The sequence below is a fragment of the Strigops habroptila genome, chromosome Z, assembly GCF_004027225.2.
Source record: "Strigops habroptila isolate Jane chromosome Z, bStrHab1.2.pri, whole genome shotgun sequence".
Classification (NCBI taxonomy): Eukaryota; Metazoa; Chordata; class Aves; order Psittaciformes; family Psittacidae; genus Strigops; species Strigops habroptila.
Window position 1 is genome coordinate 21835029 of NC_044302.2, and position 27165 is coordinate 21862193.

The 27165-nt window shown below is 53.2% G+C and overlaps 3 protein-coding genes and 1 non-coding gene across 9 annotated transcripts; 2 read left to right on the forward strand and 2 right to left on the reverse strand.

The window, feature by feature from the left end:
- On the reverse strand, window positions 1-2505 carry AGRP (agouti related neuropeptide). The gene is made up of 4 exons (XM_030470809.1): window positions 2408-2505; window positions 1037-1221; window positions 707-801; window positions 1-192 (listed from the first exon to the last, which is right to left on the reverse strand). The coding sequence occupies exons 2-4, from the start codon at window positions 1203-1205 to the stop codon at window positions 1-3; spliced, it is 456 nt and encodes a 151-aa protein (XP_030326669.1). The 5' UTR covers window positions 1206-1221; window positions 2408-2505.
- Window positions 2506-4577: 2072 nt separating this feature from the next.
- On the forward strand, window positions 4578-18774 carry LOC115601158 (SNF-related serine/threonine-protein kinase-like). 4 transcript variants are annotated; one of them, XM_030470783.1, is made up of 8 exons: window positions 4578-4638; window positions 5335-5950; window positions 7247-7388; window positions 7505-7717; window positions 7810-7947; window positions 8484-9937; window positions 10391-12374; window positions 17339-18774. In XM_030470783.1, exons 2-6 carry the CDS (start codon window positions 5362-5364, stop codon window positions 9328-9330), a joined length of 1929 nt encoding a protein of 642 aa, XP_030326643.1. In that variant the 5' UTR covers window positions 4578-4638; window positions 5335-5361; the 3' UTR covers window positions 9331-9937; window positions 10391-12374; window positions 17339-18774. The 4 variants fall into 4 exon arrangements, with proteins under 4 accessions (XP_030326643.1, XP_030326644.1, XP_030326641.1 ...); XM_030470784.1 differs by having other exon boundaries at window positions 4584-4638; window positions 5447-5950; XM_030470781.1 differs by lacking the exon at window positions 4578-4638 and having other exon boundaries at window positions 4865-5950.
- TRNAK-UUU lies at window positions 10631-10703 on the reverse strand. The gene has a single exon. It is a non-coding gene; the product is annotated as a tRNA-Lys (tRNA).
- A 2346-nt stretch (window positions 18775-21120) lies between the features above and the next one.
- On the forward strand, window positions 21121-25743 carry SETD6 (SET domain containing 6, protein lysine methyltransferase). Of its 3 annotated transcripts, none has more exons than XM_030470789.1 (8): window positions 21121-21323; window positions 21395-21539; window positions 21951-22092; window positions 22402-22596; window positions 22767-22890; window positions 23202-23382; window positions 23603-23745; window positions 24653-25743. In XM_030470789.1, exons 1-8 carry the CDS (start codon window positions 21132-21134, stop codon window positions 24962-24964), a joined length of 1434 nt encoding a protein of 477 aa, XP_030326649.1. In that variant the 5' UTR covers window positions 21121-21131; the 3' UTR covers window positions 24965-25743. The 3 variants fall into 3 exon arrangements, with proteins under 3 accessions (XP_030326649.1, XP_030326651.1, XP_030326650.1); XM_030470790.1 differs by having other exon boundaries at window positions 21140-21158; XM_030470791.1 differs by lacking the exon at window positions 22402-22596 and having other exon boundaries at window positions 21137-21323.
- The last annotated feature ends 1422 nt before the right edge of the window (window positions 25744-27165 follow it).

Consider the following 27165-nt stretch of genomic DNA (forward strand, 5'->3'; position numbering starts at 1 on the left):
CTAGTTCTTGCTGCAGGGGAGGCTGGTGCTGATTTTCCTGCAGTAGCAGAAGGCATTGAAGAAGCGGCAGTAGCAGGTGGCACAGGGGTCACAGCAGGGGACCTGTTGGCCCAGGCACGACTCCAGGAGCCGGACGCAGCGGCGGGGGGAGCGCTCCTTGCGGCCGGCAGCTTCCGCTTCTGTGGATGATGCCTGCTGGAGGGAGGAGGAGAGAGTTGGTGCTGGGCCACTGCGTGGGAGAGAGACAAGAGTGGCTGCTGAAACCCACCGCTGCCAGCAGCCTGGTTCTGTCATGCTCAGTTCTGGACTGGGTCTGTTGAGAATCACCACTAAGCCCCAGGGGCTCTCATGCCTCGTCCATCGTGTCTCAAGACCTTTATGCACACATTTAACTTGAAGTGCAGCCTCAACTTTAGTGAAGGGTGGCACCAAATAGAGGCACCAGCGTCTGAGCCAGGCGCTGCCCGGTTTGCTTCTGCTCTGCAGAGTATGCACTTGAAGTTAATTAAACAGATTGCAGGGGCGCAGGTTTGGACCACCCTCCTTTGCATGCTGGAGCCCCTCGCAGCTCTGGGCAGCCCTAACTGCTCCCCAGTAGGCAATGAACAGATATGTCCTTCCCAGGCAGCACCACGGTGGCCCCAGGGGCACCAAGAAGGCTGCCTCGCTCCTTGAGGTGTCTGTAAAAAAGCTCAGGGAGCGTTACCTGTGGTTCTAGGATGCTGTCTCTCTGCATGAGGTCGCCGTTGGATTCTTGGACCTTCAGGGTCATCTGCTCGAGCCCCAGCCTGGGGAGAGCTCCTGCAAGATACAGAGGGGCTCAACAGGAAGGGGGTGAGAGCCGCTGCTGTGTGATGGAAGCTATATAGCTGCTTTCACCAGCCACTGACAGGAGAAGCTGTGCTGCTCTAAGGGGCTCCCCTGCAGCATCTGGCCCTGGATGGGGGGTCCCCACTTCAGTTTCGGGGCCCTGGCCGTGCCAGCAAGCGGCTTGGGGAGGTGGGGAACTGGGAGAGTGGGGCCCCACAGGACTCACCCGCCGGCTTCGCAGAGACCTCCTTGACTCTCCGCAGCAGGCTGGAGTAGCGGGCTCTGTCCGTGCCCTCCAGCCTGCCACTCGCCTGCGCCGGCAGCCTACAGACCAGGTCGGCGCTGAGGACAACCCCCTGCAGCAGCCCGCAGCACAGCAGCAGCGCATTCAGCATGGTCCTGGGGGGCAACCTGCACAGACAGGTCCTGGCCAGCGTCACCCCACCTGCGGGCAGCCCGGCCTGGCGCCCACTGCCACCCCACCACCATCAACCCCCAGCAGCCCCTGCCAACACCTGCCACACCGCTTGCTCTCGTGGGCTGGAGAGCCTTTCTTGGGCCACCACACACCCTGTGAGGGTGGTGAGGCCCTGGCACATGTTGCCCAGAGCAGCTGTGGCTGCCCCATGCATGGCAGGGTTGGACGGGGCTTGGAGCAACCTGCTCTAGTGGAAGGTGTCCTTGCCCATGGCAGGGGGTTGGAACTGGGTGAGGTTTAAACTCCCTTCCAATCCAAACCCTGTGATTCCACAGTTCTTTTACAGCAGTTCAGGGTCTCCCTGGCCCAGAGAGTTGAACAGCCTTCAGCAGCCGCAGGCCATTGTGGTGCCATGCTTTCACTGCTGGCATGTGCATGGGATATGGCCAGAACATCCGACGTGTCCTGCCGGGTGCTTGTGCTCACAGAGCGTGGAAATGACGCGCGTTTTAAAGCCCAGGCGGGTGTGTTTCTGCTCCCAGCATTATGGGCTGGTTTGCAGCATGGCAGGAAGAAGCGCAGGGAATGGGCAGGAGCAACAGCATGTGGTTGAAACATGAGAGACCTGTACATTGTGGCTGGAACAGCAACAAGTATTCCCCCCTGAAAGATGAACTGTTTTGCTACAGCTCCTTTTGCAAGCAAACCACGATGTTTGGGCACTATAAACAAACATGGGGCTTTGAGAAGATAAAGCGTGATGCAGAGGCTGGCAGAGAGCGCAGGCATGTCATGGGCAAGACCCTCACAGGGGCTCCAGCCCCTCTGTGCCACTCAGAGGGGCCATGCACTCAGCTACATGGCTTCTGGTTGGGAAGCGTTTGGATGCAAAACTCTTTCTGCCTGGGAGATGTCCTGTCTGTTGGACCACCTCAGGGTTTGCTTCCCCTTCCCTGCTCATGGGCCTGGATGGGGATCCCCATGGAACCCAGCACCTCCTGCTTTGGCAGCACTGGGGCTCCAGCCTTGGCTCCAGCAACCCAAAGCTGCACCAGCCATTCCTCACCTCCTCATCCCACAAAACCATCCAGCCCTTTGCCAGGAGAAACCACAGTTGTGGGTATTGCATCCCGCATGCCCCCAGCCCCATCCCAGCCCTTTCCTGTGGTAAGCACTGACCTCTCCAAGCGGAGAGGGGGCTCGCTGCTCACTGCTCCTCTGAGCTCGCTGGGAGCGCCGCTGCCGCTCTCTGCCTCGATGTCCTCCTCCCCACATGCTTACTGGAGTTTATATCAGCTTCTTATTAATTAAGTGCTGCAGCCACATGACTCTGCTAACCACCGGGTAGGTGGGCTTATCTGAAACCTGTCTTTGTGTGGATGCCGAGACAGCCGTGGGGCGATGCGCAGAGGGAGGAAGGGAGGAAGGAAAGACTGTCCCTGTGCCCCACACGGCTGCATGGAGGAACAGATCCCCACTGCTCCCAGAATCCCAGGTTTCTGGGAGTGATACCCACCATCCTTCCAACCAAATTCCCTTTCCAGCCATTTCAGCACTGAGGCTGCAGCCTGGGGACATCTGGTTCCTGGTTACACACTTTCCATGGCTACAGGCTCCTCGCCAAAGACATGACAAGCTCTCTGCTGGTTTTCAAAGGGAATGGCGCCCATAGCTCCTGGCAGGCACCTTCCATGGTCCAGGGCCTCCATAAGTCCTCCACCTCCTGACCACTGCAGATTCTTCAAGCTCCCACCTGTGCTAACTGCATCGCTCATTCACACATCCTTTGGAAAAGCCACAGCTCCCCAGAGCCAGGCACTCTCAGAGGAGCTCCCTTGGGCATCCCGAGCTTGACTTCATGGGAAGGAAGGAAGGAACCAGCCGATCAGTTCTCCCCACCCCCAGCACTGTCTTTCACAGCCATCATATGTGGCCCCTTGAGCTTCTCAGTGCAGAGACCTTCAAGGGCCACTCCAAACCCCAAAGGGACCTGCAGCCTCAGTCACAGGACAGGCACATCTCTGCAGCCCCTCACTGGCCAGGGCTGTTGGGGGACATGCATCCCCGTGCACCTCGTGTCTGTTCTCCATTTTTCAACTGAGGGCTTCAAAGCTGCATTGGCACATGTACAACAGGCAGCTGTGCAGAAGGATACAGACCTGCAGCGTGGGTGCAGCACCCTGTGAGGAGAAGGACCTGGCCCCAACACATACAGGCCCTTTGCTAGTGGAGGGGAACCAGGAGTGGAGGTGGTGGGAGCCTCCACAATCCCCTCCTGTACTGACAGCAGCAGCTCTGAGAGCAGTTTGCTGGAAATCCCAGTGCCAGAAGCCAGGATAGTACCACTTTTCCCTTTGAATCCCCAGATGCAGCGGACCCTGCAGGTGGTCATGGCAGGGATAAGACATGAGAGGGGTTCAGAGGGCTGTGAGAAGGGAGGCTGATGGCCCAGGCTCTGCTCCCAGACCCTGCATGAGCAAGCAGGCCCTGCCAGCACATCCCCGGTGGAGCATGAGCCCGTGCTCCTGATTGCACCCCGCATGCCTTGGATGAAGACTCATCTTGCCTTAGAGGTAGGCTTGGCAGCTCCCCCTCTTCACAGTCCCATTCCCAAAGCCCTGATGGGTGCTGAGCAGCACATCCACCTGTATTCCTATGCCCAGAGCTGCTGGCAGCTTGTTCCCCGCCCAGCTCCTCCATCCCCAGTCCTGGGGGCTCAGTCCTGGTCCGAGCTGCCCCCGGCTGACGCCAGCCCAGGAGACCAGCTCATTAGGGCCTGTTTGCATCCTGTGGGATCACAGGCGGGAGCAGGACTTCTGGGAAGGCATTAGCCATAGCGAGGGCGGCCGCGCTGAGAGCTTCTTAATCTGCAGGAGCAACATCTGCTTTGTGAGCATCCCTGCGGCCATTAACAAGCTAAATGAGGCAGATGGGCCACTTCCAAGAAAACAGGGCTCACAGCTGTGCTCCTGGCCCCACGCTCCAGGCCCCAAGCAAGGGTGGGAGTGGGCAATGATGGAGACCGGTGACATGGCAGCAATGCCCATGAGCAGGCAGGAGGGCAACAGGGTGGGAGCTTATCCACAGCAGGACCCTTCAGGACACAGCCCTGAGCTTGGGGCTCTGCCTCTCTTCCTGGAAGCAGCCAGGTGGCTCATTTTGCTCGTTACCAGCCCTTTTTAACGCTAATGCCAACCCTAAACGGACACTGAGTAGCCGGGCTCAGGTCCCCTCCACTGGCAGGGGCAGTGCTGCCCTGTTCTGGGAGGTGCGATGAGCATCGCCCCGGCCTCAGCCCCGGCGGATGGGGCCCTTTAAGGCGCGAGCCCGAAGCCGCCCTGACGTCAGCGGGCGGCGCGCCCCGGCAGCCGCAGCCCCGTAGCCCCGGTAGCCCCAGCTCCGCCACCCCGGTGAGCGCGGGGAACCGGGCAGTGCGGGGCACGGGGAGGGCATGCGGTGGGTGCTGGGGTGCGCGGGGCCAGGCGGTGTTGGGGCTGGAGGTGGGGCACCGGGGTGCAGAAGGTGGTGGGGAGGGGGGGTAAGGGTATTGGGCTGCCCAGGGTGCTGGAGACATGGAGGTGGGGTATCGGGGTGCCCAAGGTGCTGGGGTCTGGAAGTGGGAGAATGGAGGTGATGAAGGTGCTAGAGACCTGGAGGTGAGGGTATTGGGGTGCCCGAGGTGCTGGGGAGTGGAGGTGAGGGTATTGGGATGCCCAGGGTGCTGGGATCATGGGGACCTGGAGGTGGGTTATGCCCAGGGCGATGGGGGGGAAATTGGAAGTGGGGTATTGGGGTGCCCAAGGTACTGGAGACCTGGAGGTGGGGTATTGGGGTGCCCAGGATCCTGAAAACCTGGAGGTGGGGGTACCCGGATGCCCTGTGGTGCTGGGGAAGAGAGGTAGGGGTATGGAGGTGTCCAGGGTGCTGCAAACCTGGACATGGGGTATTGGGGTACCCAGGGTGCTGAGGAGTGTAGGTGGGAGTACTGGGATGTCCACGGTGCTGGAGGTGGGGACGCAGATGGGTGGCCAGGTCCCAGGATGCTGGGGTGTCAGGGGTGCCCCATCCCTCACCCCACATGGCTCAGCAGCTCCCCCATGGCACAGCGCCCACTACCGTCCCCGCGTGCCACCATGGCCGGGGCGCAGGGCTGCGGCGAGGGGCAGATCGCGGGGCTGTACGACCTGGGGCGCACACTGGGCACGGGCCACTTCGCAGTGGTGAAGCTGGCGCGGCACGTCTTCACTGGGCAGTGTGTGGCCGTCAAGGTGATCGATAAGAGCAAGCTGGCAGGGGGAGCCGCGGGGCAGCTCCTGCAGGAGGTGCGCTGCATGAAGCTGGTGCAACACCCCAACGTGGTGCGCCTCTACGAGGTCATCGACACACACGCCAAGCTCTACCTCATCCTGGAGCTGGGTGATGGCGGGGACATGTTCGACCACATCATGCGGCACGAGGGCGGGCTGGCCGAGGCGCGAGCCAAGCACTACTTCGCCCAGATCGTCCATGCCATCTCCTACTGCCACAAGCTCCACGTGGCGCACCGCGACCTCAAGCCCGAGAATGTGGTCTTCTTCCAGGAGCAAGGGGTGGTCAAGCTCACCGACTTCGGCTTCAGCAACCGCTTCCAGCCTGGCAAGATGCTCACCACGAGCTGTGGCTCGCTGGCCTACTCGGCGCCCGAGATCCTGCTCGGGGATGAGTACGATGCCCCAGCTGTCGGTAAGGGTGGTGGGGCTCAGAACCATGGCTGGTGCTCACCATGGGGACCTGCTTCCCTCACGTCCCTTGCCAGAAGTGTGGTCCTGCCAGTGAGCTACCACCTCACTTTTGGTTCCCTGCGCTAGGAGCACCCACACCCTGGTGGCACTGCTGTCCCTGCAGGGAGCAAGCTTGTCCCATGCGTGCTCAGCTCTGCCTATCCCCAAGATCCCACAGAGCCATGCATCATGTCAGGGAGGGGAAGAAGATGGAGCAGGCCGGTGTGGCCTGTGATTTGAGGGAGTGATGCCGGAAGGAAACCCGCTCGGGATGCTGCTCTTAGAGCTCCTCCACCCAGAAAGTTTCCTTTGCTCTATTCCCACCCTGAAAATCACTTCCTTCCCAGGGCTCCCAGCGCCCTGGCCAGGGTGCAGAGGGGTTCGGGAGACCATCCCCATCCTGAGCTGGGGGCGCCAAGAGGCTTTGCTGGGACAGAGAGGGGATGTGGGAGGTGAGCGGGACCCCAGCCAGCCCTGCTGGAATTTGGGGCAGGAGGATTTAGCAAAACAAAACAGGAGCCCTTAAAGGAAAAAGCCCAGCCTTGGCTCAGGGAAAGGCAGCTCCCGAGCTGAGAATGGGGAGTGTGTGGAGATGGTAAGAAAGGCAGCTGGTGGCTCTGCCAAGGGAAATGAAGGATGAAAACCATCACAGATGAGAACATTTCAAATGCAGGCCCTTGACTTAAGAAGCTGAGGGTGTTAATGGAGAGCCCCAGGGCATGCTCAGCATGCCAAAAATGCACCTTTGCAGACAGATTGTGCAGTGCTCAGGAGGAGCTGGTGAAGATGTCGCTGGCTCAGTCCCTGTACCCGTGATCCCACTCGGCCTGGTTCCATCATAGCTGCAGGCAGCTGGAGAGCCCGGATCATCACTGTGGTGTCCCCTCTGGCACAGCCCTGTGCTGTGGGGTCTGCGGTAGGGTCTGTTTGGGAAACAGGAAGATGAGTAATGACATGAAACAGTGCTGTGGGTGGGTGATGGGGGGACAGAGCTCAGGGCTGTCCCCACCTGGAAAAGGGGACAGGGTCTCAGCTGCTTGAGACCTCAACTGCTTGGATGTGGGGATCGGGAAGGTCCTTCCCTGCTCCGGTGGGGCTGCAGTCGCTCATCTGTGGGGCAGGATGTGGGAGCCATCACCCCCAAGGAGCATCCCAGTGAGCACCGGATCGGCATAGGGGGCTAGTGGGGAGTGCCTGGGGTTGGGGCTCTCTGCTGGGCCATGGTGGTTGCAACCTGAACTGCTGCTGCTTCCTGCAGACATCTGGAGCCTGGGGGTCATCCTCTACATGCTGGTCTGTGGCCACCCCCCCTTCCAGGAGGCCAATGACAGTGAGACCCTCACCATGATCATGGACTGCCGATACACCATCCCCGCGCACGTCTCAGCTCAATGCGCTGAGTAAGCACCTCCCTGGGCCCCCCGGACCCTGACCCACTGCCCCAGGGAGCTGAGGTGGGAGAAGGGCGATAGAGCTGTGGAGATTTGGGTTCACGTCACCCCTTTACCCCCTTCAGCCTCATTTCCAGGATGCTGCAGCGCGACCCGAAGCGCCGAGCCTCGCTGGAGCAGATCGAGGGCCACGTGTGGCTGCAGGGGGTGGATCCGTCCCCCGCCAGCCGCTGCCTGCTGCCCCTCACCTCGCACAAGCATGTGTCCCAGGAGGAGCATGAAATCATCCTCCGGGCCATGACGTGCGGGAACATCGCGGATCGGGACACCATCCAGGAGTGCGTGATGGGGGGGATGCTGTGGTGGGAGCCCTTGGGAAGGGCTCTGGGGTCCCTCCAAGCACTGATGCAGGTCCCTTGGTCCCACTCAGGGCGCTGGAAGCCGACCGCTACAACCACATCACGGCCACGTATTTCCTGCTGGCGGAGAGGATGCTGCGGGAGAAGCAGGAGAAGCAGAGCCGCAGCCTCAGCCTCGTCTACAACCTGGCCAAGGAGGTGCAGAGCAGGTGGGTCCCACTGCTGTCCCCTGTCTCCCCACACTGTCCCGGGTCCCCAGTGCAGGGCCCCAGCCAGTCTCCCAGCTCTATCCTCAGTGCAGCCCTTTTGATGCCCAGGTGGGTACCAACAAACTGGGGCTGTTCAGCCTGGAGAAGAGAAGGCTGCATGGAGACCTCAGAGCAGCCTTCCAGTATCTGAAGGGGGGCTACAAGGATGCTGGAGAGGGACTCTTCATCAGGGACTGTAGTGATAGGACAGGGGGTGATGGGTTCAAACTTAAACAGGGGAAGTTTGGGTTAGATATAAAGAAGAAGTTCTTCCCTGTGAGGGTGGTGAGGCGCTGGCACAGGTTGCCCAGAGAAGCTGTGGCTGCCCCATCCCTGGCAGTGTTCAAGGCCAGGTTGGACACAGGGGCTTGGAGCAACCTGCTCTAGTGGAAGGTGTCCCTGCCCCTGGCAGGGGGCTGGAACTGGATGAGCTTTAAGGTCCCTTCCGACACAAACCTGTCTGTGATTCTGTGATTTCCATCCCTCCTCTTACTCAGGGCCAACTTATCAGGCACGTTCAGCCCCCTGGGCAGCGCCAGCAGCCTCCTGCCTTTTGCGGAGGTGCCGAGCAGCCTCACTGCTGGCTCCCGGCTGCCCCCCCTGCCCACCGGAGCCGACATTGGCAGCCGGCAGCCCCCCAGGACCCTCCTGAAGATCCCAGTCGTTGACACCACCATCACCAAGAGCACGCCGGCCCTGCAGCAGATCTGCGAGGAGGAAGACGAGGAGGATGAGGAGGACGAGCGGAGGCCCAGCGCCATGGAGAGGAAGAGCAGCTCGCTGAACCAGGAGCAGATGCGAGCCTTCCTGCGCACCCACCACCCGCCCAGCCGTGGGGAGCTGTGGGGCCCCGGGGCCGAGCTGGGGGGCTGGGGCTGGGCTGGGAAGGCAGTGAGGGGTGTTCGGGATCTCCCAGCACTGTGGGGAGATGGAGCAGAGCCCCCCAAGAGGGAGGAGGGTGCAGGCCCTGGGGGTTCCTCAGCAGAGCCCCCCAGGGAAATGGGAGCCACCACGTCACCCCGGAGCAGCTCTGCTGAGGTCCCCCAGGGGCTGGGGGCAGACATGACCCCCACTGACCCCCTGAGCCCCACGGACAAGTCCCGAGGGCAGGAGGCACCCGCCAGCCTGGCCCGGAGGTCGGTGGAGAGCTCGGGACTGGGGAGCACCGAGGGGGGTGTGGAGAACGTGATCAAGCAGGACCCTGGCAAGAGCAAGGGGGGCAGCCTGCGGGACAGGCTCCTGCAGTTCCCGCTCTGTGAGAAAGCCCTGGCCTTCAAACTGCAGCCGGGCTCCAGGGAGAGCCTCCTTTCGCTGGGGCAGTTCAACTGCTGCCATGTCATTTAGACCCCGGGTGAGGGTCTGGGAGGGGACCCCCTCCCCTCCCTGTGCTCTGCCCCTGACCCACAGCCCCGGGGCTGCCAGGGGGCATGCAGCCCCTGCTGTGTCACCGGCAGTGGCCACCCCATTAGCACCCACCTGGGATGCCCAGGAGGGGACTGCTTGTGGGGAGGGTGAGGTGGGCTGGGGTCCCGCAACACAAGCCCTGGGGCAGCTCCGTGGCCCTGCCGGCGTTGGATGGGACACGCTATGTTTTTTAACTCCTAGAAATAACTTTTTTAAATAGTCTATTTTAATGTAACTACATAGAGATCGCAATATCCCCGCCTGCCCCACAGCAGGGCTGTGTTCTCTTTAGCAGCCGTGGGGCAGCCGCTTCTTTGCCTGCACCCACCCCGCTGTTCACCCGGCCGGGGCCAGGCACAACGCTGCCCATGGCACAGCCTGACCCGGCATCTTCCCTTGCAAATAAGCTTCTATTTATTATCTCTTTGTTTTCTTGCTGGCAAGAACTGAATGATGACCGCGGCACGGGCTGGAGCTGGGCAGCGCACGCGTGCGGAAGGGAGTGGAGCCACTGGAAGCAAAGTCCATCGGGACAATAAATAAGCTGGTGGGTTGATGCGGGTGCCGTGTCTCGTTGCCGAAACACCATCATCCACTGAGAATAGCTGCCCAGGACCTGAGGTGGGCGGCAAGCGGCTGGTGTCACAGTATCACAGAGTGGTTTGGATTGGAAGGGACCTTAAAGCTCACCCAGTTCCAATCCCCTGCCACGGGCAGGGACACCTTCCACTAGACCAGGTTGCTCCAAGCCCCGTCCAACCTGGCCTGGAACATTGCCAGGGATGAAGCATCCATCGCTTGGGGGCAGCAGGCACCAGCCTTCCCTGCCCAGAGCCACTTGACATAGAGGGGAATAAGGACAGGGATGGAGAACACCCACAGGCCAAGAAGGAGGAGGCTCAAGATTCAACTGTCCCCAATAGCTGTACACCCCCTAACCTTGGGAGGGCCACAGGACACCTCCAAACCCCCAGTTTCCACCTGGCTTCCTTCCCTCCAGCTCTGCTGTGTCTCCCTCTTGCATCTATCCTATTTCCTGGCCTCCCTCCATGCATACCCCTAAAATAACACCCTTACCTGGGACGTCGTGCAACTCGCTGCAGTAGTGTGGCTGGAACAGCAACGGTGCTGTGTGGGAGATGGCACGGAGCTGGCCCTGGAGAGATGATGGAAAAGAAGCAGGAGAAACTGCTGCTTTTGCCCATGGGCTCCCCAACTTTGCTCCTAAAGGATAAACCTTTGCCTGAACAGGGGCTTGAACCCTGGACCCTCAGATTAAAAGTCTGATGCTCTCCCAACTGAGCTATCCAGGCTCACATTTGGGGTTTTGGGGGACGCTCAAGACATGCAGTGAGGACCCCACTTCACTGTGGCACTGGAGGGCCAATGTGGGGGCTTGCTTTGGCCTCTTCCACCCCAACAAAGCCACCACAGTGGAGGGCATCCTCCCATGATGAGGAGCATCACCAGGACCAGGACCTCTACCCTACCCTGGCAGGCACATACACCAGGTTTGCCCTGCTGGGGACAACCAGAAGCCAGAGTGGCAAAGGAGGAGGAGAAGGAGGAGGAAGAAGAGGAGAGCTCAGCCAGGGCTACGGGTGCTGATCCCAGCAGCCTGGCAGAATAACAACGCGGCAGCAGTGGGCTTGGAGCTTGTTTTGCTGGGGACCAGCTCTCAGCGCTGCTGGTGCACCGGGCTCAGCACCCGGGTCTGGGCACGGGCCGCGCTCTCACAGTACCGATCCTGGCAGTGCACGGAAAGCGCCGGTGCCTCAGGGTGCGCTGGCAGCAGCGAGCGGGAGCTGTGAGCGGCTGAGAAACTCCGCTGGCTCCCGGGCATCCGGCCACAGAAGAGCAGCGGCCGCGGGGCCGCGCTGGGGCTGGAGTCGCACCGCGCTCAGTGCCCTGCCCTGGGGCCGGGGCCGCACCGCGCCCAGCGCCCTGCGCTGGGGCTGCAGCGACCGCGGCTCGAGCCCCAGCCACAGCAGCAGCTTTGCCAACAGCCCGGCCTTGGTTTGCTCTTAACCAGCCCTGCAGGACGAGGGTCTCTGCTCCACAGGAACCCACCGGGCCAGGCTGGGGAAGATTAAAGCCGACCGCAAATGCTCATGGGGTGGGGCAGAGCCCAGGGACAACGGTTCCACTGAAGAAGGGTCTCTTCAGGGTCCTCACTGCAGTAACTGGCTTCTCTAAAAGCATCCAGTGGGGGCACACGCCCCGCTTTGTGGTGGTGCTGGGACAGGACTGATAGGCCAGGGGAGGGACGGAAGGAAGCCCCGTGTGAGAAACTATGGACTAGGATATTGTTTATTAAGATTTATGTTAAGCTCAATGTAAAGGTTAGGCAACAAAGATGTGAAATTGCTTATGCAGACAGAAACTCGGACACTGCTTGAGTAAGATAAGATAACCACAATCGCGAGATAACTGCCAGACTTCCAGGAACCGACAGAAACAGGACAAACAACCCCAGATAAGGACATGTGAATGAGGGGTCAGCTATGGGATAAAGGAGAAAGACTTCTTACTTCGGCCTCAACGACCACCAGGAGGTAGAAAACGACCCCCTAACAACAACTGAAGCATGCGCAGAGTACCTCCACTACTTCATGAACACGGAAGTAAAGATGTATAAAAAGGGACTGTTTGAACTGCTCAGCACGGCAGTGGCGGAGCGCAGACTCCCCTGTCGTCCAGCGCTGTTTTTGCTCATATTCTACTTGCTATAATTAATAAAATTTTAATTGGATTATGATCCGTTGTGGTCACAATTTATGACAATTTCTGGTGCCGTGACTCGGATAAGGAACGGTGGGCTTTGGTCCTCCGGGGAGGCGCCCCGCGACATTTCGCGGCCCCGCGACCAACAGCTCACTCCAACCTTACCGACGAACCTAAATTCTAGGATATTGAGCAAAAAAAGGACCGGTAAAATCCCATAAAATTCTGTGCACGGGAGTCCGGACGAAGACGCAGGACGCGTAAGTATACTGCGAAGTTGTTCGCGGGTTCGCCGTTCGGGCGGGATTGGGTATCCTGGATTATAACGAATGAGAGGTTCGATATACTGAACCAAGCGAGTGTGGACCCTTTAGTACTGCGTTTTCCACCTCCCGCGAGGGACTGGGCCAGGAATAAGGGGAGCGAGTGAGTGTGTGTTTGTGGATAATCCAGAAGATGGGGGCGAAGGGCAGCAAGCCTTCGACTCCCATGGGGAGGGTACACACTGTACCTAAAAATACCCCTCTGGCATATATCTTAGACAATTGGAGATATTTCCCTGGAACCCTAGGGAAAGATAAGCAAAAAATGATAGAATATTGTACTAAGATATGGGGAGGGAAGAAGATTTCTAAAAATGTCTTTTGGCCAGTCTATGGGTCAGAAGAAGATTGGGTAAGACAGCAATTAAACCTCTGGGTTAATAATAAAAATCCCCTTAACCCGGAGGAGAGTCAATATGCGGAAGTGTGGCTAGAAAGACCGAGAGCTAGACTTTATCCGCTGAATGAAATAAAAACTAAACAAAAGAAAAAGAAGGAAGAGTTAGACGAAACCCTTCTAACCCCCCCTCCTTACATTCCTCCTCCTGCTCCCGCAGAAGTCCCCAGAGCGCCCACTCCCCCACCGGAGTCGGAACAAGGGTCTCCCCCTCTTCCTAGACGCGTAACTAGAAGTCAAAAAGGGGCAGCTCAGATGTACCCCCTAAGGGAAATACCCATGGGGGGACCTCAACCTGTGATCGGATATATTTCCGTACCCCTAAACTCGGCTGACCTACGAGATTTTAAAAGAACCGAAATGGGAAACTTAATTGAGGACCCACTGGGAGTGGCAGAAAGATTAAATCAATTTTTGGGACCAAACCTTTATACTTGGGATGAGATGCAATCTATCCTTGGTCAATTATTTACTACCGAGGAAAGAGATATGATTAGACGAGCAGGAATGAGACTGTGGGATGCTCAACATGCCCAGGGACCCCAAGCAGATATTAAATGGCCACTTCAAAGACCTAATTGGGATAATCAGGATCCGATGCATAGAACTCATATGCAGGACCTGAGAACTATAGTAATTCAGGGAATTAGAGAAGCAGTACCCCGTGGCCAGAATATCAATAAAGCATTTAATGAAATGCAAAAGAAAGATGAAAGCCCTACTGAGTGGCTGGAACGACTGAGGAAAGCCCTTCAGCTGTACTCTGGGGTAAATCCAGACGACCCTTTAGGGCAAGCGCTCCTCAAAACTCAGTTTGTGGCAAAATCATGGGAAGATATTAGAAAGAAGATTGAAAAGTTAGAAGACTGGCAGAATAGAGGGTTGGATGAATTATTGAGGGAAGCTCAGAAAGTCTACGTAAGGCGGGAAGAAGAGAGCAACAAGCGACAAGTAAAAATGATGGTAGCAGCGGTCAGAGAGGATCGCAAAGGACGAACTGGTGAACACAGATCTGCTGGAACGAAACAAGGGAACGTAATAGTAAAGAAGGAGCAGAGATGTTGTTTTTACTGTGGAAAGAAGGGACATATAAAGAAGAATTGCAGAGAAAGGATCAGGGATGAGGGAATATTGAAAACGGAATAGGAGAGTCAGGGGCTCTATATCTTAGGGGACCGGAGTCATCATGAGCCCTTGATAAAATTAAAAATAGGTCCCCATAAACAAGAGTTCACCTTTTTAGTAGACACTGGGGCTGAGAAATCAACTATTAAGCAAATACCTGAGGGATGTAAAGTTTCCCCTGAAAAGGTACAAGTAATTGGGGCAAAAGGAGAACCCTTTAAAGTAAGCAAAATCAAAAATGTGGTATTCGAAACTGAAAATAAATTTGGAATGGGTGAACTCTTGCTCGTCCCTGAAGCAGAATTTAATCTGTTAGGACGAGATTTAATTGTTGAATTGCAATTAGAAATTAAAGTGAAAAATCAGGAGCTAACAGTGTCTGCTTATCCTTTAACCGTGGATGATCAAAAACAAATTAACCCCGATGTCTGGTACTCTCCGGACACAATTAGTAGACTGAAAATCCCACCGATTAAAATCCAACTTTCCGAACCCCACATACCTGTGAGGGTAAGGCAATATCCCATATCCCTAGAAGGACGGAGGGGATTAAAACCAGAAATTGATCGATTGTTAGCACAAGGAATCTTAGAGCCTTGTATGTCACCCTTTAACACCCCCATTCTGCCTGTAAAGAAACCAAATGGGAAATATCGACTCGTACATGATTTAAGGGAAATAAACAAAAGAACTATCACCCGATTCCCTGTAGTAGCAAATCCATACACACTGCTAAGCAAGCTAGGACCCCATAACTCCTGGTATAGTGTGGCTGACTTAAAGGATGCCTTTTGGGCCTGTCCACTGGCAGAAGAATGCCGTGATTATTTTGCCTTTGAATGGGAAGACATAGAGACAGGCCGTAGACAGCAATTGAGATGGACTGTGCTTCCCCAAGGGTTCACTGAGTCCCCTAATCTGTTTGGACAGGCCCTGGAAGAGCTCTTAAAAGAATACCAGGTACAAACGGGAAACGTGCTGTTACAGTATGTAGATGATCTGCTCATAGCAGGGAATAATAAGGAGGATGTAAGGAAAGAAAGCATTCGACTCCTAAACTTTCTTGCACAAAAGGGACTACGAGTATCACAAGAAAAGTTACAATTTGTGGAGGAAAAAGTGAAATATTTGGGGCATTATTTGTTTAACGGCAAGAAGATATTGGATCCAGAGCGCATTAAAGGAATTCTGGAATTACCTATGCCTGTCACTAAGAGGCAAATTCGGCAGGCATTAGGGCTATTTGGGTATTGTAGGCAATGGATAGAGAACTACAGCTTTAAAGTTAAATTTTTATATGAACAACTGTCTAAAGACAAAATACCCAAGTGGACCCCTCAGGATCAAGAGCAGTTTGTCAGTCTCAAAAGGGAGCTAAGTCAAGCACCGGTTTTAAGCCTACCAGATTTAAAGCGGCCATTCCATTTATTTGTTAACATACATGAAGGAACGGCATTCGGAGTATTAACTCAGGAATGGGCCGGACAAAAGAAACCGGTGGCATACCTATCAAAGCTGTTGGATCCTGTGAGCAGGGGTTGGCCGAGTTGTTTACAAATCATTGTTGCTGCTGCCTTATTACTTGAGGAAACGAATCGCATTACCTTTAATGGAGAAGTTGTCTTATATGCGCCTCATAACATCAGGGGAGTGTTACAACAAAAAGCAGAAAAATGGCTTACAGATAGCCGATTATTAAAGTATGAGGGAATACTTATAGAATCCCCTAAACTATCTTTGAAAACTATTGGAGCAGTTAACCCCGCTGAATTTTTGTACCCAGGAGAAGGTAATGAACTATTGCACAATTGTTTTCAAACAATTGAACAGCAGACACGCATTAGGCCAGACTTAGAAGAAGAAGAACTACAATGTGGAGAAGTATTATTTATAGATGGGTCATCACGAATAGTGGAAGGTAAACGATTGTCCGGATATGCCATCGTTAAGTTGGAAAAAGGAGAATTTAAGACAATAGAATCAGGCCCCCTGAGTGCCAGCTGGTCGGCTCAAGCCTGTGAGCTGTATGCATTGTGGAAAGCATTAGTGTCACTGAAGGGAAAGGATGGAACTATATATACAGACTCACACTATGCGTTCGGAGTAGTACACACTTTTGGAAAAATATGGGAGGAAAGAGGATTTGTTAACTCACAGGGAAAAGAACTGATACACCCGGAATTAATTCGGCGAGTTCTGGGGGCATTGAAAATGCCGAATAAAATAGCAGTTGTACATATAAAGGGACACCAGCGAGGTACAAGTTATCAAATTAGGGGAAATAATGCAGCTGATACAGAAGCAAAACGAGTGGCAGGCAATTATGGTATGATTTTGACTATGCAACAAGTACCTGTTAGTAAAAATTTGAGTTTTGAGTCTGCAGAAAAGGAAAAACTAGAACAAATGGGAGCTAAGGAACAAGATGGTAAGTACATATTGCCAGATGGGAGGGAAGTCTTGCCGAAGGGCATAGCACTCGAGATATTTTCAAAAATACACAGTAAAACACACTGGGGAACCCAGGCGTTAGTTGATCATTTCAATCAACAGTTTGCCAGTATAGGCGTATATAACATAGCAAAGATAGTCACGGCAGCCTGCGAGACCTGTCAAAAGGTTAATCGAAGCAACATGAGACAAAAACCTCTTGGAGGACGTTCCCCAGCATACAGACCTTTCTCACACATACAAGTGGATTTTACTGAACTACCCAGGGTAGGGCGTTACAAACATTTATTAGTAATGGTGGATCATTTAACACATTATGTTGAGGCTTTTCCTACCTCCAAGGCAACTGCTAACCAGGTTACTAAAGTGTTACTTGAACACATTATACCTCGATATGGAGTACCTGAAGTAATCGACTCGGACAGAGGAACACACTTTGTGTCAAAAATTGTTAAAGATCTAGCTGAAAGCTTGGGGATTAAGTGGGAATACCATACACCATGGCATCCACAAAGTTCAGGAAAAGTTGAAAGGATAAATGGAGAAATCAAAACTATTTTGACTAAATTAATGATAGAAACCAAATTATCATGGATTAAGTGCCTACCCATGGCACTATTAATTCTCAGAACCAGACCCCGAGCAGATGTAGGAATATCAGCGTTTGAAATGGTGTATGGAATGTCTTATAGAATTGAAAGTCCACAAACAAATGTTTTAATTCGAGACCGTGTGATTAATGAATATGTTTCACAATTAGCAGAACATCGTAACAAGCTTTGGGAACATGGACTGATTGTACAACGACCCCCGTTGGACTTAAAAATTCATAATGTTAAACCTGGGGATTGGATATTGATTAAAGTGTGGAAGGAAGAAACCCTAAAACCCAATTGGGAGGGACCTTATCTTGTTTTGCTTACAACAGAAACAGCTGTCCGAACTGCTGAGCGTGGATGGACTCATGCCAGTCGCATTAAAGGCCCAGTGACGAGACCCCACTGGAAAGTAATCAGTACTCCAGGTGACACCAAGATAACCCTGAAAAGATAACGTAATGATAAAGACTTTATTCGATTATTTTACCGCATTACCTCTCGGTATAAAGTGTGTATTGCTGTTTATATTTGCTATAATTATTTCTCTTTTTTTCTATTATATATGGAAGCGTACAAAGTGTGTTGAAGGAAATTGCTAAACTTATGCAACCTCACAATATTAAATATAGAAGATATGTTGATGTAAATAATATATGCACTCTAGATATATGAATTAGGTGTAATGATTTGAACTGCAATTGTTATCCATTTGCTTGTTTTAGGTGTAAGGTATGCCAGGATAAATGGTAGACACATTGTGAATGTGGATACCCTCCAATAGGAGTTTGCACACAGTGTTGGAAAATCCAAAGAACTCTCACTGAGTGGAAATTAAAACAATTAGAGTCTAAACAAAAAAATTATTCGGGAATCCCATGAGTGGTGGGAAATTTTTGCCAAAGGAATAAACCCTCGATATTATTGCTACCACTCCAACGAACCAGTCCCCTTTGTAGCTGAAATTTTGGTTATAAAATGCAGAAGGGAAGTACTGACCGTGTCTTACTTTACCCCATTAGTTAAAGCTGCAAAGTGGGAAGCCTATATAAACAGGCAGAAAGCCCGAAACAGCTGTTCTCCTGAAGAATTCCCTTGCTGCCGAGAAGATGGTACACCCCGTGGCTCGAAGCAACCGAGTCGACGGGCGAGGCAGAGGAGGAACAAACTGTGGAGAAAAGAACCAGAACGATGGGACACAAAAGCAGCAATGGCCGAACTTCCCCAGGACTGATAAAAATATACTTAAATTGACAAAATTGACAGACACCCTTTTTCCTGGTATACCGTTAGTTTTGTTATTGATAATAACCCAAGCAAATGGAAACCCTCATGAACCTATGAAATGGACGATTGGTCGATGGGAGGACCAAACAGTAATTGGCATTAATGTCACTGCCGGAGCCCCCACATTCCGAGCAGCGCTGTGCCAACTAGCACCTATAGAACCATGCTTAAATCTGAAAGGATATTATTTGTGTCCTGCTTCCAACCCAGGCAAAGGGTATTGCAACTATCCAAACGAGTATTATTGTGCGTCCTGGGACTGTGTAACCCTCGCTGCGGCATGGCAGCCGGGTAGGTCAGACCCTTTCCTCAAGACTCAGTGGGGTCCTGAGGGATGTACACCTCCTCGATATGATTCCTCGGGAGGTATCATAAGTCCAGGAAATTGTGCTCATATAATTCTTACAATATTGCAACCGGACGATTTTGGGTGGATAACAGGAAGAACATGGGGAATTAGATATTGGGAACCAGGTGTAGATAGAGGAGGGCTTATACTTATACGAAAAGTTAAACTTCCACACGATCCCTTACCAGTAGGACCAAACCTGGTCCTGAATCCACCCACTTTCTCTGAAGAAAAGGTTGCCCCCGCAAGCGTCGCAACCAATTCTCCAAACTCCCTTTCGGAAACAACTAATGACATTGTGACTGAATTCTCCTCATCCAGGGATCGAGAGTTGTCAGAATCCAAAGACCCCTTATGGAATCTAATGCAAGCCTCTTATCGTGCCCTTAATGAAAGCAAACCAAATTTAACTAAAGAATGTTGGTTATGTTATAATGTTAGACCACCATATTTTGAGGCAATTGGAAAACCAGGTAGGATTCAATGGTCTAATGGTTCAAACCCACGAGAATGCCCATGGGATGACCAGAGGAACCATACGCAAGGAATTACTATTCAATTAGTAACAGGTCAAGGAAAATGTATAGGTACAGTGCCCGAAAAATATCAGCCTTTGTGCAATAAAACAGTCACTAACACCAATATAGAGAAACACAAGAATCAAAATGACAAATGGGCTATCCCGACACCAGGAGCTAAATGGGTTTGTTCAGACATCGGAGTAACGCCTTGCCTATCCCTAAACGTGTTTGATCAATCTCAGTTTTGCGTACAGGTGATTATTGTTCCTCGTCTAATCTATCACACCTCTGAGGAGGTGTTACGCCACTTTGAAGGAGACCTGAATAGGCAAAAACGAGAGCCAATTACAGTAGTAACCCTAGCTACCCTGCTGATAGCGAGCGGAGTTGGAGCAGGTACAGGCATAGCCTCCCTAGTGAAAGGTCAGGAGTTACAAAGTTTGCAGATGGCTGTAGATGAAGATTTAGCAAAAATAGAACAATCTATCCAAAATTTAGCCACTTCAATAAAGTCTTTATCAGAAGTAGTACTGCAAAATAGAAGAGGATTAGATCTATTGTTTTTAAAGGAAGGAGGGTTATGTGTAGCTCTCAATGAAGAATGTTGCTCTTTTGCTGACCATACTGGAGTAGTCCAGGACACCATGTCTGAACTCCGGAAAAGGTTAGATCAACGTAAGAAAGATCGTGAGGCGGGCAAGTCATGGAACGAAAACTGGTTTAATGTTTCACCTTGGCTAACCACTTTGTTGTCCGCCTTAGCAGGACCGCTTATCATGTTGATTTTGGGACTCATATTTGGGCCTTGTATATTACGTTATATTTTACACTTTATTAAAGAACGGTTTGACATAGCTAAACTGCTTATTTTAACTACGAGGTCTGGGGCAAAATATAAGAGTGTATCTATTAATGAAGATGAAGATTGTTGTGAATGCATTATGCCACGTGAGAACTATGCCTTTTGTAATTGTGAGGTATTACCTTGTGAGTGTTATGATAAATGTTGGGATTGTGGAAAAAGGTTTGTTCGCAGTGCCGAAAATGAAAGTAACGTCTAATAAACAATAATAGGATAAAAAGAAAAAGGGGGGATTGTGAGAAACTATGGACTAGGATATTGTTTATTAAGATTTATGTTAAGCTCAATGTAAAGGTTAGGCAACAAAGATGTGAAATTGCTTATGCAGACAGAAACTCGGACACTGCTTGAGTAAGATAAGATAACCACAATCGCGAGATAACTGCCAGACTTCCAGGAACCGACAGAAACAGGACAAACAACCCCAGATAAGGACATGTGAATGAGGGGTCAGCTATGGGATAAAGGAGAAAGACTTCTTACTTCGGCCTCAACGACCACCAGGAGGTAGAAAACGACCCCCTAACAACAACTGAAGCATGCGCAGAGTACCTCCACTACTTCATGAACACGGAAGTAAAGATGTATAAAAAGGGACTGTTTGAACTGCTCAGCACGGCAGTGGCGGAGCGCAGACTCCCCTGTCGTCCAGCGCTGTTTTTGCTCATATTCTACTTGCTATAATTAATAAAATTTTAATTGGATTATGATCCGTTGTGGTCACAATTTATGACACCCGCATGGGAGATCAGAGCTCGGTTTATTATCCGGATTAATTAATTAGAGCCAACTGCTTTTATCCCGTGTGTCGTGGCGTGACCCCAGGACCAGGATCGGGACACCCCGGAGACCCCACTGGGGGTGCAGAGAGACCCCTACACCCCATAGGGACACCGTGGTTGTCCCCAGGCCCTTGTTCCCCACGCAGCGGTGCTGTGAGCCCCGCACCACCCCCACAGAGCCGCACAGAGACACCCCCCCTCCCTCCTCACCGCGCCCTCCCCTTCCTGACCCTACGCGGCCGCCGTCAGAGGGGACGGGGCGTCCCGCACACCCGGAAGCGCCCGGCCAGGACCACGTGGAACAGGACCACGTGCCCGCCCGCAATGGCGTCGGCGCCCAAGAGGCCCAAGGTGCGCGGGGCCGCGGGCGCGGGTCCGGGCCGCGCGCGCCTCCCCGCCGACCTGCTCGCGCCGCGGGCGGCTCCCGGCAGCAGCGCGCGCGGCGGGGCCGGCGCCGACCCCCTCCGCGGCTTCCTGGCGTGGTGCGGCCGCGCCGGCGTGCAGCTCAGCCCCAAGGTGAGCGGGCGGCGCGGGCCGCGGGCGGTGCCGCCCCGGGCAGCCCGGTCACGGCTCCCGTCTCGCCGCAGGTCCGGCTGAGCAGGGAGGGCGCGGTGGCGGGGTACGGCATGCTGGCTGCCGCCGAGCTGGAGCCGGGAGAGGTCCTGTGCACCGTGCCGCGCTCCGCGCTGCTGTCCCAGCACACCAGCTCCATCCAGGCGCTCCTGCGGGAAGGTGAGCGCTCCCCCCACCCTGAGCTGCCTGCTCCGTCTTCCCGTTTAAAGGAAGAAAACGGGCTTGCACCCGTTTCACGTGGCATGCTGGAGCAGAGAGGAAAGGGGGTGGTTGGACATTTGTCACCGCTGTTAAGGGTCATCACTTAAGATGCTTTCATCGAGGGCCTGGACAGACTGCTAGGAGAAAGAACAGTTCCTTCCTTGCTGAAGAGGGGCAAAGGGGGTGACGGTGGGGGGCACAGGGCCAGGAGCAGTTCTCCCACCCAAAGCTCCAGAGCAGCAACTTCTGGTTCTGCTTCAGCCCAACCCAAAACAAAGCAGAGCAGAACTCCCCAGCCCGGGCTGCAGCCAAGCTGGTGGGATCAGGCTTTGGTTCTAGGTCAGCTTGTGTTTATCTGTGGTTCCTTAGGGCAGGAGTCCCTGCAGAGTCAGTCCGGTTGGGTGCCACTGCTGCTGGCCCTGCTACACGAGTACACAGCCAGCAACTCCCACTGGCAGCCTTATTTCTCCCTCTGGCAGGACTTCAGGAGCCTGGATCACCCCATGTTCTGGTAAGGTGAAACCACACGGGGCTGTGGGCAGCTCCCATGGGCAGCTGAATATAGGCACAGTCCAGGGGTTGCTGAGCAGGATGGATACGGGACTGTTGGGTGACCCCAACCCACTGTGCTAGCCCCATCCCAACAGCAGCAGGAGCCCAAAAGACCCTCTGGGCACTGCCTGGGGTTGGAGCAAGCTGGAGGCATAACCAAAAGACAGGAACCTAGAGAGTACCAGGAAGCTGAGATGGTGAAGGAAGGAGTTTATAGACCCTTCCCCAGGGGCAGGTGGAGATAAACCCACCGTGGTTCTTGCAATAGGCCTGAAGAAGAGCGAAGAAGGCTCCTGCAGGGCACAGGCATCCCAGAAGCTGTGGAGAAGGACCTGGCCAACATCCACCTGGAGTACAGCTCCATCATCCTGCCTTTCATGGAGTCCCATCCCAACATCTTTGACCCCAAGCTGCACACACTGGAGCTGTACAAGCAGCTGGTGGCATTTGTTATGGCCTACAGGTGAGCAGTGAGGGTTTGCTCCCACAGGGAGCAAGGACAAGTAGGATGACAGGAAAGATTGTAGGCTGCATTACTTACCTTGTTGTGCACCTGCAACCTTAAGTGTAAGGTGGAGCTTTCCCTGTACTGCAAGGCATGCAACTGGCTTGTCTTCATCTCCCTTCTCTTAGCTTTCAGGAACCTTTGGAGGAGGAAGATGAAGATGAGAAGGGGCCCAATCCCCCAATGATGGTGCCTGTAGCAGATATTCTGAATCACGTGGCCAACCACAATGCCAACCTGGAATACTCCCCTGTGAGTGGAAAGCTGCTACACCAGGCAGCATTGTGGTCTGGTTCCTCTTTGCCATGAAGCCTTTGGGAGGCTGGGTCTGTGAACCCAGGGCCAGAGCCCTCTAACATAAAGCTGTTTTGCTCAACATCCTCCCCTGAGCTGGGCACAGGCCTCATCCCTGGCAGTTCAAGACCAGGTTGGACGGGGCTTGGAGCAACCTGGTCTAGTGGAAGGTGTCCCTGCCCATGGCAGGGGCTTGGAACTGGATGAGCTTTAAGGCCCTTTCTAATCCAAACCAGTCTGGGATTCCATTATTTTCTCCCTACCTGCAGCAATGTTTACGCATGGTCACAACACAGCCCATCAGCAAAGGGCAGGAGATCTTCAACACATACGGGCAGATGGCCAACTGGCAGCTCCTCCACATGTACGGCTTCGCAGAGCCATACCCCAGCAACACCAACGACACAGCCGACATCCAGATGGTGACGGTGCGCGCGGCAGCACTGCGGCGTGAGTGGCACTGTGGGCAAGGACGGGGCAGGGATCCCCCTTAAGTAGTGATGTGATGAAATGGGGATCAAGAAGGACATGAAAGATAAGCCTGTTCCACAGCCTCACAGGTGCTGGGGCCATGCCTTGGTTTTCTGCCTCCTTGTTCCTCTTCTCCGTTTGCCACCTCCCCTCCACCACAACCCAGGTTGGGCTTGCATCTCTGCTGTCTTCCAAGCAGGTGCCAGAAGCGAAGCGCAGCAGCAGCTGGTCTCGGAGCAGTGGGACTTCTTGTGCCAGCTGGAGATGGTAGGGGAAGAAGGCGCCTTTGTGCTCGGCTGGGATGAGGTGCTGACAGAGGAAGAGCTGTCTGTGACTCTGAAGGTAAGTGGTGGAAGAACTACTTGAGAAAGAGCACAGATTACACAGGGAGAGCAGCATGTAAGGACAGCGTGGTACTAATGCTCCTGTGGGAAATGCAGTAGGGAGTGTGGCTGCCCCGCTCCCAGGCTTCAGACACGGTTGCTGGCCACCTTCCTTTCCTGAGCCATGACTTAACACACCAGCCCTGAATGGCTTCACGGCTGCTGCTGCTCTAGAGAGCTGCTGCACCTTCCTCGAATCAGAATCCCAGGTGGGAAGGGACTTCAAGGATCCTCTGGTCCAACCTTTCTGGGCAAAACATGACCTAGACTAGATGGCCGAGCACCTTGTTCAGCCAAATCTTAACAGTCTCCAGCGTTGGGAAGTCACAGCTTCCCTGGGGAGATTATTCCAGTGGCTGGTTGTTCTCAGTATGAAACATTTTCCTTGTGTCCAGTCAGAATCTCTCCAGGAGTGACTTGTGCCATCACCCCTTGTCTATTCCATGGGACTTCTCGTAGAAAGGGAGTCTCCATCTTCTTTGTAGCCACCCTTTAAATACTAAGGCACTGGGTATAACCCCTGAGCCTTCTTTTCTCAAGGCTGAACAGACCCAGCACTCTCAGCCTTTCCTCGCACAGCTTCCCAGTCCATGGATCATCTTTGTGGCCCTTCTCTGGACCCTCTCCAGCCTGTGCAGGTAGCAGCAAAGATCGTTATCACTGCTACAATACCCAGATTTGCTGTTTGGATGTTCTTCTAACCCACAGGTTACTTGTGATTAGGGATCCGAGTCAATTTTACTCTCACCTTCAGTGCAGCTGAGGTGTAATTCACCTGCTCCACGTGGCTCTAAACCAGCAGCTCTGCAGAGAGGAAGGCTGATGCACTCACACTGCTGGTGACTTGTCTCTTTGGGCCATTACAGGTGCTGTGCATGTCAGAAGAAGAATTCAAGGAGTATAAGGAGCAAGACAGCTGGGAAGATGACAGTGAGGAAGAGGAGAACTTGACCCTTTCAAACGAGGCTCTCTCCAGACTTAAACCCCCTTGCAAGCAGCTCCTTTATGACAGTGTGCTGCTCACCCTGGAGTCCTACGGGTCAGACTTGAAAGCAGAGCAGGATTTGCTAAATAACAAGGAGGCTTATGAGAAACTGAGTCGAAGGGAACAGCAAGCTTTGCACGTGCGCTATGGACAGAAAAGGATCTTGCATCAGCTGCTGGAGCTGGTACACTAGAAACCTCACTGTCCCTGGAAATTAACTGCCTGGAGCTGTGCATACGAAGGGAAGGTTGGCCTTCAGCCATCTCTTCTACAACAGCAAGAACAGATGGCAGGATTGAACACAGGCCCACTTATACTGCATCTGGCATGTGGCTTTTTAGCTACCTCTACCTAAACCATCTTCCACAACAGAGTGGTTTTGGGTGACCTTACCTTACCATGAGAGCTCTGGAGCACAACTACCACCTTCTAGAAGACTTCAGAAAGCCCAGACCTCCTACTGGCTGACTTTAGGAAGGCAAAGTACACTGTCAGAACAGCAAGTGGGTTCCCTCACATAGCATCACAAATTGAAGGCAAGAACTGCTCCTTTTCTAGAGGGAGAGGGCAGAAATCCATCTGATAGGCCTTACACCTTACTGTTCAGAGTAAACATCTGGCAGGTGGAGATGCTGACAACACTGTGAACTCTTCACCTATATTTTGCTAATACTAAGCATTTTAAGAAGTACAACCTTATGCGTCTGGTTTTCACATAGGCTCAATAAAGCAGGTATCTCCTTTTACCTTTATAAAAGGCATTCCTGTATGGGCTTGGTACTGCTCTGAAGGAACACTGACACAGTTGTGCACACCCTCCAGTTGATAGAGTTCTCCCCTGAGCTCAGGCACTGCTCTGCATCATGTTTAGCTATATTAATATCTTTCCCTCAGCAGTTCTTGCATGACAGATCACTGGAGGTTTGCAGGCCAAGCTATATTTAATAAAGATGCTGTTTCTTACCCAGCCAATGATGTCTACTTCAACAGAGTGCAGAGCCCCATCTAAGAGGGGGGGATCTTTGCTGCTGCTGCAGTTAGAAGTATTGCAAACAAGCAAAACCCAGACTGTACTCATGTAGATCAAGGTTAGCTACAGCCGTACTTGGACTGCTGGGGGCCAGGGTGGTTTCACAGTACCTAGGGTAGCTTTGTTTAATTCCCCGTGCAGAGTGGTGCAATACAGTGTCTCTTTGGAGTCCAGCCTGCTGCCTTGGTGCTTCCCTCCCTACAGCAGACTGCATTTCACACTAGGCATATGCCATGGTTCAAAAGGTTAGTCTTCATTTCTTAAACATGAATTCTACCCAGGGCCTCTGCTGGTAGGGATACCAGTGATCCTTGTGGAGCTGACACCAGCATGATTTACACTGACAGTACCGGCTGCGGGTTCCTTACCAGCCAAGAGAATGTATGAAGTGCAATGGCCTCTGTCCTACCAGCCCAACTCGTGTTACTGGGATCCTGGCCAAGTCCTGTCCACTTTCCACCCCTTTTTACACCAGCCTTACAGTTCTTAAAAGCATCAAGAGAACCAGTCATGGACAGCAGCGTTAGTACAGAACCAGAGAGATCTTTAAGCTTTGAGTCATTAGACAGACTCTGCATAAGGTTTGCTAGAGATAAATGGCAGGAAAAAAGTCCCATGGCATCCTGACCAGATAAAGAGGAGCTGGTTGGTGGTAATTCTCTGTATCCTAAACCAACACAGAAGGAGGAATAAGCTGGAGGTGCAACACCAAAACAAAAAAATCCTTCCTGAGCTGCAGTGGTCCCATGGAGCTGGTTTTAGCTCTGCTGGAAAAGCACAGCCAGGCACAAAATCCCTTAAACCTGAGCTGGAAATCCTGACCTCTCCACTCTTACAACTAGCAGCCAACTAGTTTTAACAAACTAGTCATGTTATCCAAAGAGGAAGCAGTGAAGCTCTGTTTCCTAGTATCTGCTGGGCTGTGAGGCACAGGCTGAAGGATTTTGCAGTACTGGCAACACTGAAGCCACCTCTCCTTATTCCAGCTAACTAGCAACCTTGCAGAGATCCTTGCTGAAGGGAGTAACATAGCAGGGTACAAATCATTAGCAATGAAGCTGAGCTGCTGTCTGTGCTCAGCATCCCTCTGCTGCCAGCACAATCCTTTCTAGCGCAACTGTGTCAGGGACAAACTCTGCTCCTGAGCTTGCAACTGACAGATCTCTCTCTCCACAGAACTTGGGCGTTTCAAAGCAAGGCCACATCTAGTCCTAACAATTGTCCCCTTGGACCCCACCTAGAAAACCCAGCTGCTTTCAATAGGCAGGGCCCAAAATATTGGAAATCCACAGGTTTTGGATGGGTGGAGCAGACTTTGGAAGACACCAACTGGCCAGGCAGGATGGAACTGGAGAGAATAAGCA